General features: G+C 51.6%; 1 protein-coding gene across 1 annotated transcript; it reads left to right on the top strand.

Moving 5' to 3' along the window:
• Positions 1–12,709: 12,709 nt before the first annotated feature.
• LOC130028811 (olfactory receptor 2Z1-like) lies at positions 12,710–13,654 on the top strand. Its single transcript, XM_056119656.1, has one exon. The coding sequence runs from the start codon at positions 12,710–12,712 to the stop codon at positions 13,652–13,654; it is 945 nt and encodes a 314-aa protein (XP_055975631.1).
• The last annotated feature ends 3,747 nt before the right edge of the window (positions 13,655–17,401 follow it).

Raw genomic sequence — 17,401 nt, forward strand, 5'->3', positions numbered from 1 at the left:
GTCCGTGTTCGGTATGTCTCATGATGCATTTCAGGTGCTTACCAGGCAGGATCACTCCAGGGGCAAGTGTCCCCTCTCCATTTCCTCCATAGGAGTGTGGCTAGTGCTGCTGGAGATGGTCACGCACTATCCTGGAGATGGACAATAGGGCTGGAGACAGGCAGCTGAGTTCAGGCAGTGGGTTTGAGGGCTGGGGGGCCAGACTGCAACCCTGTTCTCGTGTCTGGGTCATTCCCGCCTCTGCCTCACACCTGCCTCAGCTCAGCTCTGGCTTCTAGCCAGGGCCCAGGGCCTGTGCCAGCCCCCTCAGCGCCCTGTGGACTTGTCCATAGCCTTGGCAAGTCCTGTCGGGGTTTCTACAGGCCATGTGGAAGGTCCCCTTCAAGTCAGTGGGATGCCCAGCAGCGTCATGAGCATGAGACCAAGGCTGTCCTAAAGCCGCTACAGTGTCCCCACCAATCATGTGTGACCATCCAGAGCACAACAGGTTGGCCCCCCACCCCTCAATTCCTGCACCAATGCTAGACTCACAGGTGCTGCTGCTTAATGGCAGCTGTTTGAGACTCACCCGGGCTGGGGAGGGGCCTGGAGCTTCACCCTGTGGGATCTGGAGAGAGACACAGGAGCTAGCAACTGTCCCAGAGTGGGGGGGGGGGCAATAGAGCCCCATTTGAGAATGAGGAATCAGGGTCTCTATACATGCCACTAAGGAGAGGCCAAGACGAGCTCATATCAGGCTGGGGTGGGCACTAAATCCAGCGCCCAGGATCCTGAGAGGAGGACGAAGAAAGGGAGAGTCCAGGTCTGGCCCTGATTCTCGCCTCCCTTTCCCGGACTAAAGCACCTGCCTCAGCTCTGCTCCTCCAGGCTCCCCCCAGCCCACACACACTCCCCTCAATCCATGCACTTCCCTCAGCCCACAATACTCCCCTCAGATCACACACTCCCCTCAGATCACACACTCCTCTCAGCCCACACACACTCTCCTCAGCCCACACACACTCCCCACACATCACACACTCCTCTCAGATCACATACTCCCCTCAGCCCACACACCTCTCAGCCTACACACACTCCCCTTAACCCACTCATTTCCCTCAGCCCACACATACTCCCCTCATATCACACACTCTCCTCAGCCCACCACACTCCCCTCAGCCCACACATACTTCCCACAGATCACACACTCCTCTCAGATCACATACTCCCCTCAGATCACACACACAATTCCCTCAGCCCACACACACTCCCCTCAGCCCACACACTCCCCTCAGCCCACACATACTCCTCAGACCACACACACTCTCCTCAGATCCCACACTACCCTCAGCCCTCAGACTCTCCCCTCAGATCACACACACTCCTCTCAGCCCCTATACTCCCCTCCAGGCCACACACACTCCCCTCAGCCCACATACGCCCCTCAGATCACACACTCCCCTCAGCCCACACATTCCCCTCAACCCACACATTCCCCTCAGCCCACACACTCCCCTCAGACCACACAATCCCCTCAGACCACACACACTCCTCTCAGCCCACACACTCCCCTCAGCCCACACACACTCCCCTCAGCCCACAGACACTCCACTCAGATCACACACACTCCCCTCAGATCACACACACTCCCCTCAGTCTACACACTCCCCTCAGCCCACAGACTCCCTTCATATCACACGCTCCCCCCAGCCCACACACACTCCCCTCAGATCCGACACTCCCCTCAGCCCTCAGACTCTCCCCTTAGATCACATACACTCCTCTCAGCCCATACACACCCCTCTCAGCCCACACATTCCCCTCAGGCCACACACACTCCCCTCAGATCCCACACTCCCTTCAGCCCCTAGACTCTCCCCTCAGATCACACATACTCCTCTCAGCCCATACACTCCCCTCAGGCCACACACACTCCCCTCAGCCCACACATTCTCCTTAGCCCACACACTCCCCTCATCCCATACACTTCCCTCAGCCCACACATACTCCCCTCAGATCACACACTCCCCTCAATCAACACTCCCCTTAGCCCACACACTCCCCTCACATCACACACTCCCCTCAGCCCACACACACTCCCTTCAGATCACACATTCCCCTCAGCTCACACATATTCCCCTCAGCCTACATACTCCCCTCAGATCACATACACACTCTCCTCAGTCCATATATACTCCCCTCAAACTACACACCTCCCTCAGATGACACACTCCCCTCAGCACACGCACACTCCCCTCAGCCCACACACACTCCCCTCAGATCCCACACTCCCTTTAGTCCTCAGACTCTTCCCTCAGATCACACACGCTCCTCTCAGTCCATAAACTCCCCTCAGGCCACACACACTACCCTCAGCTCACACATCCCCTCAGCCCCTACACATTCCCCTCAGCCCCCACACACTCCCCTCAACCCACGCACTTCACTCAGCCCACACATACTCCCCTCAGATTACACATTCCCCTCAATCAACACCCCCCTTAGCGCACACACTCCCCTCAGATCACACACTCCCCTCAGCCCACACACTCCCCTCAGATGACACACTCCCCTCAGCCCACACACTCCCCTCAGCCCACACACTCCCCTCAGCCCAAACACCTCAACCCACACACACACTCGCCTCAGCCTATATACTCCCCTCAGATCACACACTCCCCTCAGTCCACCACACTCCCCTCAGCCCACACACACTTCCCTCAAATCCCACACTCCCCTCAGCCCTCAGACTCTCCCCTCAGATCACAAACTCCCTTCAGCCCACACACTCCCCTCAGCCCACACACATTCCCCTCATATCACATACTTCCCTCAGCCCATACACTCCCCTCAGATCAAACACTCCCCTCAGCCCACACACACTCCCCTCAGCCTACACACTCCCCTCAGATCACACACATTCCCTTCAGCCCACACACACTTCCCTAAAATCACACACACACACACACACACACACACACACACACACTCCCCTCAGCCCCACACACTCATCTCAGCCCCCACACACTCCCCTCAGATCGCACACACTTCCCTCAGCCCACACAATGCCCTCAGATCACACTCCCCTCAGCCCACACACTCCCCTCAGCCCACACAATCCCCTCAGCCCACATACACTCACCTCAACCCACACACACTTGCCTCAGCCTACATACTCCCCTCAGATCACACACTCCCCTCAGCCCACACATTCCCCTCAGATCATACATTCCCCTCAGATCACACATTCCCCTCAGCCCACAACACTCCCCTCAGCCTACACACTCCCCTCAGATCACACACTCCCCTCAGATCACACACACTCCCTTCAGCCCACACACTCCCTCAGATCACACACATTCCCCTCAGCCCACACATACTTCCCTCAGATCATACACACACTCCCCTCAGCCCCACACACTCACCTCAGCCCACACACACACCCCTCAGATCTCACACACTTTCCTCAGCCCACACACTCCTCTCCTCAACCCACACAATCTCTCCTCAGACAACAAGCTTCTTTTAGCTCCACACTGTCTCCTCTGCACACATACTCTGCTCAATCCACACATACTCCCTTTAGCCCATACACACTCCCCTCAGCCCACACACATTCCCTCAGTCCACGTACACTCCCCTCAGCCCACACACATTCCCTCAGTTCACACACACACACTCCCCTCCGGCCACACACTTCCCTCAGCCCACACACTCCTCTCAGCCCACACACTCCCCACAGCCCAAACTCTCCCCGCAGCCCACACACACTCTCCTCAACCCACACAATCTCTCCTCAGCAAACAAGCTGCTCTTGCTCCCACACTCTCCCCTCTGCCCCCACACACTCCTCTTAGCCTACACACATTCCCTTCAGCTCATGCTCCCCTCAGCCCACACAATCTCTTCGCAGCCCACACACACTTCCTCAGCCCACATAGTGCCCACCACTTGCTTTGGAGTTCCGGTCCAGATGGAGCCTCTGCTCACTCTCCAGCCTGGCATGAGCTCTATGAGACACTGTCCTCTCCAGGGGCTCCCCCGGGGCTCCCTCTCTGGAGGCGTGGGGAGGCGGGGTTCATGGTCCTCCTAGTCCAAGGAGAGAAGCTGGGACCTCAGGGACAAACCCTCATCCCAGGCTTGCATTTCCTCTCCCCTCCCCTCCCATGGAGTCATCCTCTTTCCCTCCATTGGTCCATCCTCTGTCTACTATCTAGCTTTCCATCCCCCATCTGTCCCTCCTCCTCTCCTGTCCTCCTCCAGCCCTGCTTGCACCCTAGTGTCTCCACTGACTGTCCATTCCCTGCAGCTCTACTGTTCACATGAGGGTTTACTGTCTCACTGTCCTTTGACAGGTCCCCTGCACCATGCATCCACCCACCTCCGCTGACCCCTGCCCGAAACCTGACCCAAGAGGGACAATCCTGGTCCAAACAACCACCTCCCCACCTCCTTGCACTCAGAACCAGACTTAGGGAAAGCACCTGTGAAGGGGAGCTGGGCCCTGGACGGGCATGTCCACACACTGTGCTGCTGCTGCGTCGTCTCTGTTTCCATGCCCGGGACAGCTCCCGGCTCCCAGCCAGAGAGCAGCTTCCCTCCAGGCAGCCATGGGCTCATGAACACGTGCTAATGCAGTGGGTGGCAGACGGCCACGTCTTCCTCGAAGCCCATGACGGTGATCAGGAAGGAGTGGGTGAAGCTGAAGGTAAAGGAGAAGAAAATCTGGGAGGCACAGGCCCGCTGGGCGATGACGCATTGGCCAGGGATGATGGCAAAGATGGAGAGGATCTTGAAGATGGACAGGGCGCACAGGAAGAGGTACGTGGGAGTGTGCAGGCTGCACTTGCCCCAGAGGGTAAAGGTGGATGCAGAGTGCCTAGCGCTCGGGAGACACAGGGCAGGACCCATTCAAACACGCATCCAGCCAGCAGTACTGGGACTCAGGCGCATCTTTGTCGCTTCCCCATGGCCCCTCTGGTTTAACTCTTTGTTTCATGTGTCCTCACTTCCTGATGCCCAACACGTGCCCTGCAGCAGCAAGCCCAGCTGGCCATGTGTGGCAGAGCACGTGCTGACCACCTATCTCCACAGGACACATCGTCCCATGTGCCGATCCATCACTAAACGTGAACGATCACTCTTAGGCACAGTGGGTGAGCACTTTCATTTCCAGGGGACCTCAACAGAATGAGCCGTGGGAGAAGTTCATGCCCCAAAGAAACATGCAGAGTAAGAGGACAGTTGTGTTGGGCACAATGTTGCCTCAGGAGAGTCTGTGGTGACACAGATGGAGGTTGGCTTGAGTCTGGGCCCCTTGGACCTACAGCACGTACAGTTTTGCGTTTTTAATATATTTTATTTTTATAAAGTTGTTCACAATAATTTATTACATTCAGGCACCTTCCTAGCACCATTATTTTGAATTTTCCCAACCATCAACCAAGCCTGCCCCAATAACAAACCCTAAATAATTTATTTTGTATTGCTTGTTATGAATAATTTGATAAAATAATCAAAAAAGTTTTCCTTAGAAGTATCTGAAGATTGTTATATCTCATGCTGAAGCCATAAAGCCCTTGAATAAGAGATTACTAACATGTTCTTACAGGTTGATGTTTGTGTGCTAATATTCTGATATTTTTTAAATCAAGATTGGTTGATTTACCTTCTGCTTTACCTCCCACCCAATGCTGTGTGCTACTCCTGGTACATCAGTGGTATAGAGTATGAGATGTTAGCGCAGTATGCACCATAATCATAAAATTTTAAATAAGGTGATACAAACAGCAGTTAAATTTTTAACTGGATGGTGACTTGGGGTTCTGGAGGCTTCTCTGCAGTGTGTTGCTCTCTTCCGGGATTTATTTGTGAGTCTCTGGATCATGGCCGTTAATGAGCTTATTTGGTGCCAGAGGAAGTTCCATGGGCATAACTGCCAGGCTCCGGAAGAACAGGGTGATGGGGGAAGTCGCCTGTTCCTGACTTCATATGTTCCTGGAGATTTGGGTCACAAAACCTGCATGCCTGGATTTCTCAGCAGATTCATTCATGGATGAGGCTCTTTAGAGCCTCTGGAGATCAGTTGTGAGCATTTTGGGGATTGAGTTCTGGAGGATTTTGGCTGCTGGTTCTGTGTTGGAGGCAGGCTGGGGGACTCACCCGCCCCCTCCAGGGTGCCCTGGATATGAGATTTAGCTTTGTGTGTCTTTTAAGGAATCCCTGCAGCTTATTGTTCTCTTCAAGATTTATTTGTGAGTTCTACAGTCTGCATTTGAGGACAGGCAAGTCTCAGTGGAAACTGAAGTAGCTGAAAAAGTGAGGTGCTGCCTTGCATGCATGCAGCTGCCACCACTTTGACCCCTGAGCAGTCCCTTGAGCACCTGGGGACAGTCCCAGAGCACAAGAAGACCCTGAGCACCACAGACTCACACTGAGAGGCATACAGGTATTTATTGGTCATGGATGGTGCCTGGTACAAAGACTGACATCAGCTACACCAAGGGGGTCCCTGGAAGACCCGCAAGGCCACCACAGCTCCTGTCAACAAGGAGCCACCACATCAGAGCCAGTCCCACTGCATGTCTATACAAAAGTGGCAGGAAGTGATCAAAGCTGCTTTAATGTTCTGGATGTGGGTGTCTGCCTTAGTGTTCTGGATGTGGGTGTCTGCCACTGGGGACAGTGCAATCATACTGGTCTTAGCCCTTGGGTGAGTGATTTGTCCTTGGTTCTCCGAGCCACCTGGGGCGTCTGGCACCTTTACTAACTGGTCCCCTGAGCCGTCCCATTCTCCTACAGCAGGGCTAGTTAGAGTGCCAACATGGAGCATTTGAACCCCAGCCTTCCAGAATGTAAGGCCACAGCCCTGCAAATTCCACTTGAAATCAACATCTCTGTTCTCAGCTCAGCCAGGCAAGTTTGGGGGCCAGTGCCCTGGCGTGTTCAGCATTTGAGTGAATTGTGCCACATAAAGTCAGTGATCTCCCAGAGAGCAGTGAGAGATGGTGCTGCTGGCAGAAACTGAATTCTGGGACAAGCACTCACACATGCACACATAAACAATACACACACCATACACACAGACATACACACAGACACACATAAATACTACACACAACATACACCATACACAATGCAAATAGGCACAACACATACACATACACACAAGCACACATAAACACCATACACAACATAGGCACCATACACAGTGCAAACAGGCACACAACACAGACATACACATAGATGCACATAAACACCACACAACATACACACCATACACAGTACAAACAGGAACACAATACAAACATACACACAAACACTTGAGTTCTGGTGTTTAGGCGGATAGCAGCCAAGTCCCATCCCACCTACAAGAAATAAATCAGAGGTCCGCCTGCACCTGAGACACAGAACTTCATTGTGGATTTGGGCATGAATGGGAGGGTGTGATCACAGTGGTGAAAGCAGAGTGTGGAGTCCCCTTTCTGCCTGCTCCTTCCCCTTCCACCCCAGAAACTCTGTCATCGTTCCGAGATTTTATCTAATCACCATTGCCTTCCCCTCCCAGTCAAGCTATAGAAATAAAATATTCCAGCACTGAAGCCACAGAACCATCTTCAAGAAAACAAAAGACTCAAATCCAGATGCATAAACCCGCCAAATTCTGCAGGGGGCAATAAAATGAAATTCCTAAAAGATGCTGACCCACACCAAGGGGAAATCTTAAAAGAGAAAGCTGGAGAAAGTAACAAAGACCTGAGAACAGCCATTATAGCAATACTTTATGAAGTTAGAGAATCTCCGGCACACAGAAACTCAGATGCCATAAGAGCTGCATGAGCAAAACGTAGCCGAGAGACACTCACACTTATGTCTACAGACCAATATCACTTTCATCCCAAACCAGAGAAATACCACACACAAAAATAAATCTCAGATGAACTTTGAAGCAAAAAGTCCCAAACAAAAACATTGACAAATTGAGCCCAACAGTATGAGAATCCTTCATCATGACCAGGTGAGATTTTTCCAAGAGATGCAAAGATGGTTTAACGTGCACAAATCACTTAATGAGCAAAAGTAAAGATAAAAACAGAATGATGTTATTAATAGATGCTTAAAAAGGATTGGACAAGATTCGACATTTGAAAAACATGAAGGGGCTGGAGCAATAGCACAGTGGGTAGGGCGGTTGCTTTGCATGTGACCGACCTGGGTTCGATTCCCAGCATCCCATAAGGTCCCCTGAGCACCACCAGGGGTAATTCCTGAGTGCAGAGCCAGGAGTGACCCCTGTGCATTGCTGGGTGTCACCCAAAAAGAAAAAAAACACAAAAAAGTAAATAAATACATATGGGAAGGAACATACATCAGCACAGTAAAAGCCATGTTTGACTAACTCACAGCTAACATCTTACTCAATAGCAAATTGCTTTTCTTCTAAGATCTGGGAAAGGAGAAGCATATGCTCTCAATTTTCAGCAGCGTTTGAAATTCTAGCCAAAGAAATTAGGCAAGGAAAAGATGTAAAGTGAATCCAAACCGGAAATGAAGTAATAGCATTGTCGCCTGCGGGTCACATCAGATACACGGAAAAAGGACAGAAAATGCAATTTCGACTTGGAACCATTCTGACTGGAACCCCAACAAGGCCATTATCCAGAGTTGGTGCCAAGAAGGGGTTTCCAGTGCTCACGATGCCAGGATGTGAGCATGAAAACCGCCCTATGACTTCAGTGGTTGAAACAGAAGGCACCGGAGAACTGCCTCCTCTTATTGAAGCCCACCACTCACCAATAGTCTGGAAATCTCCTGTTAGTGTAGGTAATACAATTATAGTGTTGATGCTGTCAGAATCTAAATTACAAGGCCGATGCATGTCACCACCAAAGGGTCAGTGACATTCCTCTGCCATCTGGCACCTCTGAGCCCTTCTTTGTCCCTCCTTTCCTCTCCCCTCACTTTGTCATGAAAGTAAATAAAACTACTGGGGAATGGCTGGAGGTCATGCTAGGAAGGGGACTGGTCTGAAACAAGGAGGATGAGGAAACAGGAATACTCCATGTCTATATTCCAACACAAAGCCTCATTCCTGGCTTTAGGAGCGATTCAGAAGATTTGGAATGTGTGTTATGTTTTGTATATGTGAATAGCTACTTTTAAAAAAAATATTCTCACAGCCTCTTCTCCCAGAAGAGGACAAATCAGAATTTTTCATTATATGACAGAGTTTCTTGCATTCTCCAAAAGGTTTAGTTATTCATCCCGAGCTTACTGTGTTCGCGAGACAGTTAGAAAAACTTTCTGCTCTTCTCTAGGGATAAGGCTCGTCTCGGAAGTAATAGCTCCCGTGGCTGCCAATTTTACCAGATAAGAAGGGAGTAAGAAGAGGCGCTCTGATGCAATCAGGTCCCCAGAGTCCCTGTCCTCTGACGGTCCTCATCCATCATCCCAGTGAGCACAGAAAGATTCATTAGTCCTCAGTCTGGGGAGCTCCCCTGGAGGGCGTCCCTGGCATGAAGAACTGTGGCATCCGGGCCAGGCCCTGGCGAGTGCTGCGGAGTGCGGCTCGTGGCGGTGGGGCTTCTGGATCCAGGCACAGCCAAGAGGGCAGCCCATGCCAGAAGGAGGCTGTGTGGCCTGTCCGTCTCGTGGTCAAGGTCCTGGTGAGTGTGGATCTGCTCAGGCCTTTGGAGGGGAGAAACTGCACCGCCATGTGCCCCTCTAAAAGGTGGGGGAACCGGCAGCTGGCAGCGAGAGTGCACCCACACATCTCCCTGGTACAGAGACCAGCCTCCCCCCAGGAAGTGGCCCCAGTGTCCCACCAGACTGGCCAGCAGAGCCTAGCCCTGTGGTCCCCCACGGCACAGGTTCACCCCACGGGTTCTCATCTCTCAGCAAGTTGTTCTGGGATGATGGCTGTGGCCTAGGGGTCTGTGGCTCGAGCGAGGTGAGATCCATAGTGGATAGGCTCTTGATGGCCAGCAGGGAGCGGGAAGGGGGAGTTCTCGTATCAGTCAGAGCCCTTTGCCTCTGTGGGCTCACCTTCCTTCTTACTCTCTTCCCTCCTCCATCTCCCCTCCTCCTCCCTCCCCCTTCATCCTCTCCTTCCTCTTCCACCTCCACCCTCTACCCTCCATCCTTCATAACAAAGTTGTTTTTTTGTGTGCTTTCCCTTTCAATTTATTTATTTCTTAATTGAACTACAGTGAGATACACAGTCACAAGGTTGATCACAATTGGGTTTCAGTCACGTCATATTCCAACACCTGTCCCTTCTCCAGTGTACATTTCCACCACCAATGTCTCCAGTTTCCCTCCTGGCCCCTCTAACCTGCCTCTATAGCAGGCACTTTCCTCCTCTCTCCCTCTCCTTCCCCCCTCCCTTTTGGGCATTATGGTTTGCAATACAGATACTGAAAGGTTATCAGGTAAATTCTTTTTTTAATTTTTTGTTGTTTGTTGGTATGGAGATAGATGGTGCCACGTTTGGATTAAGCCACTTTTCTTCCTTAATTTAAAATAAATCAAGACTTCTCTGTGTAACCTGGCAGGGAGGGGCTCAGCTGGGAGCTGAAGCGGGTGAAGGGTGTGGAGTTTACGTGCTCCTCTCCTAGCTGGGGCTCATCACAGAGAGCTTCAGCACTGGGGAGGGCTTCCTCTTCCTTCAGGGCTGCCTCCCTGCAGAAAGGTGGAGTTCTTTCTGGGCACACTCAGGCTCACCATGAGGGGGGAGCTTGTCTGCCCAATCTTTCGTGCCTGGTCATTGCTGTGGACGGCAGCTTTATAGAGGAGAAGTTAACTTCCCCTGAGCTGTGGTGTGAGAAGAATGGATTCAAGACCCCAGACAAACCAATGCACAGGGGGTCTCACTGGACAGGCTGCTTGGGGGTGTCCCAGTGCCAGTTGGTGCATCAGCAGCGAAAGGTTCAGCTGGAGATTGTGGCTGTGAAGGTCAGGAGAAGGTCAGAGGGCTGAGTGGGGGAAGGAAGGAAGAAAGGAGGGAGGGAGAAAGGGAGAAAGAGAGGGAGGGAGGGAGGGATAGAGGGAGGGAAGTAAGGGAAGGAAGGAGGGAAGGAGGGAAGGAGGTAGGGAAGGAAGGAGGGAAAGAGGGAAGGAGGGAAGGAGGGAGAGAAGGGGAGAGGGATGAGGTAAAGGGAAAGGAAGGGAAGGAGGTAGGGAAGGAAGAAGGGAGGAGGGAAGGAGGAAATGAAAGAGACCTTTGGTCAGTGAAACACAGGACAGGGGCACAAGCACCTGGGCAGAGGTGCTGGGTATCACAGTCCTGTGGATGCCTGGGGATGCAGACTGGCAAGTCTGCTGCCTTATTCTCAGGAGACACTGAGGGTGTTGGCCGGGAGCAGCATGGGAGAGACAAGGGGGTAAGCAGGGTAGAATGCTGGGGAACCCAGGACGACCCGGCCCCCACAGCTGGTGGTGTGGCTTTTGCCTGGGTCAATAGTGCAGCACCCATTGAACAGAGATGAGAATCATGAGGGGGCAGGCTCAGAGGGTTCAGTAGAGAGGTGGCTGGGGGCCCAGCTGAGGAAGAAGATGAGCACATGGGGGCCCCAGTTGCTGTCTGGGACTTGGTCACACGCCCTCAGTTGTTGGGTGATGTTGGCTTGCCTCACCAATGTCCCTCACAGCATGGATAGTCATAAGACCACAGGCGTCACTTCCTGTACAGTTGTGGGGCATAGTTGAATGCAGAGTGGATTCCTCCTGAGAGACATTGCCTGTCCCTCTGACTGTGGCTGCCAGTCATTTGGTGGCTGGCAGCTGTATTTCTTTCACTTTCACATGCATTTCATTTGCATTCCTTTCACTCCTGACCTGGTCCCTTCTGTCCCTGGTCCCTCCTGTGGCTCTCATCTCTGAGCTCCTCTTCTCTCCAGGAGTAACTAGGACACACACTGAACCCAGGGTCCTTCATAAGTACAAGTAAAGATCCGTTTTCAAACACAGTCACTTTATCAGGGCCTGGGAGGCACTTGTCCAACCCTATAGAGTCGTTGCTGTACTTCTCTGATCCTGTTTCCTCACAGGAAAAAAAGAGGCAATAAAACTCCTGTGATAAATAAGTGAGAAATATGCCTCTAATGCACCCCATGTGTGTGGTCCCTGACACCAAAAGTACCAGCGCTGAGAAAACCTTCCTCTGAAATCTGTCAGCCATCTCCAGTGTCCAGCAGTGCACATGTAGGCACTGTCTCGGGTTCAACTCCTGCAGGGGCGGGCGTCTGACCAAAGGAGAGAAACCGAGTATGTCACCCACTTGGAAACCCTCAGGAGGGTCCAGAAGGACTTCTTCTGAGTTCTTGCCAAAGGTCCGAGAAGAGCTGACACGTCTCTGTCGACGGTTTCCTCAGTCTGGACACAGTTGACATCAGAACCCGCGGTGTTCTTCGCTGAGGTGCCACGGTAAGCTGACAGTGGTCAGCACATCTCTCCCTCCTGATTCCCATAGCAACACCAGTGGCAACCCAAATCATCTCACTGTATTGCCAGCATCCCCTGGGCAGAGAGAGGACTGAATCACCTCTGACTTTGTGGAACAGGCATGATAAATTAATCGTGTTATTCCCCCCGCCCCCAAGCCTGAATTGATGTGTGATCCTTCTCGAGATGCTCCAGGAACCCGTGTTAAACAACTGCAGTGTAGCCTAAGTGGAGACTGCCCCCTCTGGCAAGACTTCCGCCACCCCCTGTGGGCAGATGATGCTAACAGATGGGGGCATCAAACCAGTCGGCACCCACAGGATTCACTCTCATGGGGCTCTTCAGTGACTCGGCGCCACATCTGGTCCTGTTCTCCCTGGTGGGCACCATGTTTGTGACAGGGCTCCTGGGGAATGCCACCCTGCTCCTCCTGATCCGCGCCGACGCCAGGCTGCACATGCCCATGTACTTCCTACTGAGCCAGCTTTCCCTGCTGGACATCGGCTTCTCCCTCGTCACCATCCCCAAGATGGCAGCGGGCTTCCTGCAGGGCGACCTCTCCATCTCCGTCGGGGGCTGTGCGGCCCAGATGTTCTTCCTGATGGTGATGGGCGTCTCCGAGGGCGTCCTGCTGTCCCTCATGTCCTACGACCGCTATGTGGCGGTTTGCCACCCGCTGCACTACCCCTTGCGCATGAGGCGCCAGGTATGCCTGCTCATGGTGGGCACCTCCTGGTCATCGGGGGTGCTGGTGGCCTCCGTCCTGACCGCTGTGGCCCGGCGCTTTCCTTACTGTGCCTCACGCTCATTGGCACACTTCTTCTGTGAGCTTCCTGCTCTGCTGCGCCTGGCCTGTGCAGACATCTCGGCTTATGAGCTGGCGCTGTCCGTGTCAGGGGTCCTGATCCTGCTGCTGCCCCTCACCTTCATCGCTGCCTCCTATGGCCAGGTGCTGAGAGCCGTTGTCCGCATGAGGTCAGCCGCAGCGCGGCAAAAGGCCTTCAGCACCTGCTTCTCACACGTCGTCGTGGTGGGGCTCTTCTACGGGGCGGCAGTGTTCATTTATATGGTCCCAGGAGCCTACCACAGCCCCCAGCAGGACAACGTGGTCTCCCTCTTCTACAGCCTGGTCACCTCCATGCTCAACCCCCTCATCTACAGCCTGAGGAACTGGGAGGTCCGAGCGGCTCTGGTCAAGGTTCTGAACAGAGTTGCCTTCACGGCCAAGATGTGATGTCCGGCCGGGCGGACCCTCTGCCCTGTCCGCTCTGTGAGCTCGTGGTGCCCAGCGGGGGATCCCTTGGCCCTCAACTGCTCTTTTCCCCATTTCTGGTAGTCTCTGCATGGGGTGATGAATTTGGAACTCAGCCCTTGAGATCGCAACAGAAGAGAGGACACAAGGCTGTGCCTCACCCCCTGTGCCCGCAGCCTCCTTCCATTTCAGTTCGGTGGGTGAAGGCATGGAGCCCACTCCTGACCGGATGTCAGGGTCAGTCAAGACAGACTGTGGTTATTTAAAAGCTTCAGTGACCATCTGGGCACAAGGCTTAGGGGTTTCCAGGGGGATTCTGGTCCCTGTTCTTTATCTTTGCAGAGCTGCTGACATAATGTACCTTTGGATTCAGAATTGGAGTCGTTTTTACACAGACTGAGGCTGAGTTGATGTGTAATGTTAATTAATCATTTTGAATGGCAGGTGCCAACCTATGTGTAGGAGTATTAAATAGCAGCAGAAGAATTTGTTGAATGTGGACTTTTATTTATCGATTAAACAATGAACTTTTATTGTATTCTTAAATGTTGTAAATGCTTTAGGCTTCAATATTACTACCCATGCCCACAGATGATGTGTCAATAATCTTTACCGCTGTTACAGAAACCCTGACCTTTTGGAGGCTGGAGTGATTGGACAGTTGGAAGGGCACTGGCCCTGCATGCAGCCAACCTGGTTCAGTCCCCATCATCTATAGGGTCCCGGCAGCACTACCAGGAGTAATTCCTGAGCACAGATCCAGGAGTAACCCCTGAGCAATGCAGGATGTAGCTTAAAACAACTAAGAAAGAAAAAGAGAAGCCCTGACACTTCCAACCCACCTCTCCCACAGAAACCTCAGAGATATCACCAGAATGGGTATAAGCACTTATATTTCACTTTGCTCCTTTACACACCACATGTGAGTGGAACAGTCTGATGTTGTATTCAGAACCCGTTGAGCCCGTGCACGCTGTCATTCAGGCAACCATTCTCCTACTCTTGTCCTTCCAACTGAGCAGCAACACTGTGAGGTGGGTGCAGATACCTGAAGATGTGCAGATCTCGCATCACCCTATTTCTGGAGCAGAGGCAAAGCCCAGACTGAACAAGGAGTCCCTCCCCAGAGACAGGTACAAAGAGGCCGAGGTGGAGGGACAATTAGCAGGAGCCCTAACAAGGCATGGGGGACACAGCCCGAGGAGCATTGAGGACAAGGGTAAATTGGGCTCTGCCGAGTCGTCAGGATGCCTCTGCAGGACCAGTACTGCTGCCATGTCCCCCTCAGCCCTGACACTCTCCAGAAGAGATGCCTCCCCTTTGAAGATACCTGATCACTCAGACACCTGTTCACTCAGACATACACACACATCTGCACCCACACACATGCTCACTCAGACACACAAACACATCTGCACCTACACACCTGCTCACTCAGTGTGCACACATACCTGCTCACTCAGACACCCGCACACTCAGATACCTGCAACTCAGACACCTCACACATACCTGCACACATACCTGCAAACATACACCTGTGCAAAACACCTGCTCATTTAGACACCTTCTCATTCACACACCTGTGCACTCAGACACCTGCGCACACACACCAGCTTACTCAGAAATCTGCACACAAACATGCATCTTCACACACACCTGTACATACACACACCTGCACACACACATGCTCATTTAGACACCTGTTCACACACAACTGCACACATACCAGCACACACACCTGTTCACTCTGACACCTCTCAAACACACCTGCATACACAACTGCAGCTTTATGTTGTGTTGGAAATGCTCCTCTCCCAGAGGAAGGCAGACCCTGGGGGCTGGATTCTGTAAGTCTCACAGACCAAGGAGCATGGTGGTCACCAGCAGGCGGGCCTGGCAGTGAGAGGGAGGTTTTTTAAGAGACATATTCTGACCTGTAGACAAATAAGCCCCAGAGATGCGTCCCGAGGTGCAGGTCCCAGCGGGGAGCCATGTCTGCTGGGTTTCCGCCGTGCTCAGAGCAACACACGTGGTCCGACAAGCCTGAAGTCGCCAAAAACAAGTGACTGGGGTTGAAAGAGACAGTATGGCAGTGGGAGCGCTGGTCTTACATGCGGCCATACCAGCTTCGACCCCCGACACCTACAATGTTCCTCAAGCCACCAGGAGGGACCCCTGAGAGCAGCAGAGGCCAGAAGTCAGCCCTGAGCAGTGCTGGGTATGGCCAGAAACCAAATAAAGAAATGCTACTTGCATATGATCATATCAATAGATGCAGAGAAAGCATTTGACAAGATCCAGCACCCATTTATTATGAAAACCCTTGCCAAAATGGGGATACAGGGGACTTTCCTCAATATAGTTAAAGCCATCTACCACAAGCCTACAGCAAGCATCATCCTCAATGGGGAAAAACTGAGAGACTTCCCCCTAAGTTCAGGGACGAGACAAGGATGTCCACTCTCTCCACTGCTGTTCAATATAGTACTGAAAGTACTTGCAATAGCGATTAGGCAAGAAAAAGATATTAAGGGCATCCAGGTAGGAAAGAAAGAAATCAAGCTCTCACTATTCACAGATGATATGATACTAAGAGAACCCTAAAACCTCTACCAAGAAACTCCTAGAAGCAACAGACTTGTATAGTAAAGTTGCAGCCTATAAAATCAATACCCAAAAGTCCATGGCTTTCCTATATGCAAATAGTGAAAGAGAGGAATGTGACATGAAGAAAACAATCCCGTTCACAATTGTGCCCCAGAAAATCAAGTACCTAGGAATCAGCTTAACTAAGGAAGTAAAGGACCTATACAAAGAAAACTACAAAACGGTACTTCAGGAAATAAAAGAGGACACACGGAAATGGAAAAATATCCCCTGTTCATGGACGGAGAGAATTAACATTGTCAAAATGGCAATACTTCCCAAAGCACTGTACAAATTCAACGTGATCCCTATTAGGATACCCATGACATTCTGCAAAGAAATGGAGCAAACACTCCTGAAATTCATATGGAACGATAAGCCCCCATGAATAGCTAAAGCAATTCTTGGGGAAAAGAAAATGGGAGGAATCAACCTCCTAACTTCAAACTCTACTACAAGGCAGTAATAATTAAAACAGAATGGTACTGGAAGAAAGGCAGAGCTGTAGACCAATGGAACAGGGTTGAATATACTGACATCTCCCCCCAAGCATATGATCATCTAATCTTTGATAAAGGGGCAAGAAAAGTGAAGTGGATCAAGGAAAGCTTCTTTAACAAATTGTGCTGGCAAAACTGTCCAGTTTTCCGGCTACATGCAGAAAAATGGGCTCAGATCTCTGCCTAACACCATGTACAAAAGTAAGATCAAAGTGGATTAAAGACCTCAACATCAGACCGGAATCCATAAGGTACATTGAAGACAAAGTTGGCAAAACCCTCCATGACATTGAAGCTAATATTATCTTCAAAGATGTCAGGCCACTGGCCAAGCAAGTGAAAACAGAGATAGACAAATGAGACTATCTTAAACTAAGAAGATTTTGCACCTCCAAAGAAACAGTGACCAAAATACAAAGACAGTCTACAGAATGGGAAAGGATATTTGCCAAATACACATCCGACAAGGGGTTGATATCAAGGATATACAAAGTACTGGTTGAACTCCACAAGAAGAAAACATCCAACCCCATCAGAAAATGGGGCAATGAAATGAACAGAAACTTTCTCAAAGAAGAAATCC

Source organism: Sorex fumeus, unplaced genomic scaffold (assembly GCF_029834395.1).
Source record: "Sorex fumeus unplaced genomic scaffold, SorFum_2.1 ptg000041l, whole genome shotgun sequence".
NCBI lineage: Eukaryota > Metazoa > Chordata > Mammalia > Eulipotyphla > Soricidae > Sorex > Sorex fumeus.

What these genes read in the sequence shown, in the direction of transcription:
- LOC130028811 (XM_056119656.1), top strand. Translation starts at nt 12,710, where the DNA reads ATGGGGGCATCAAACCAGTCGGCACCCACAGGATTCACTCTCATGGGG.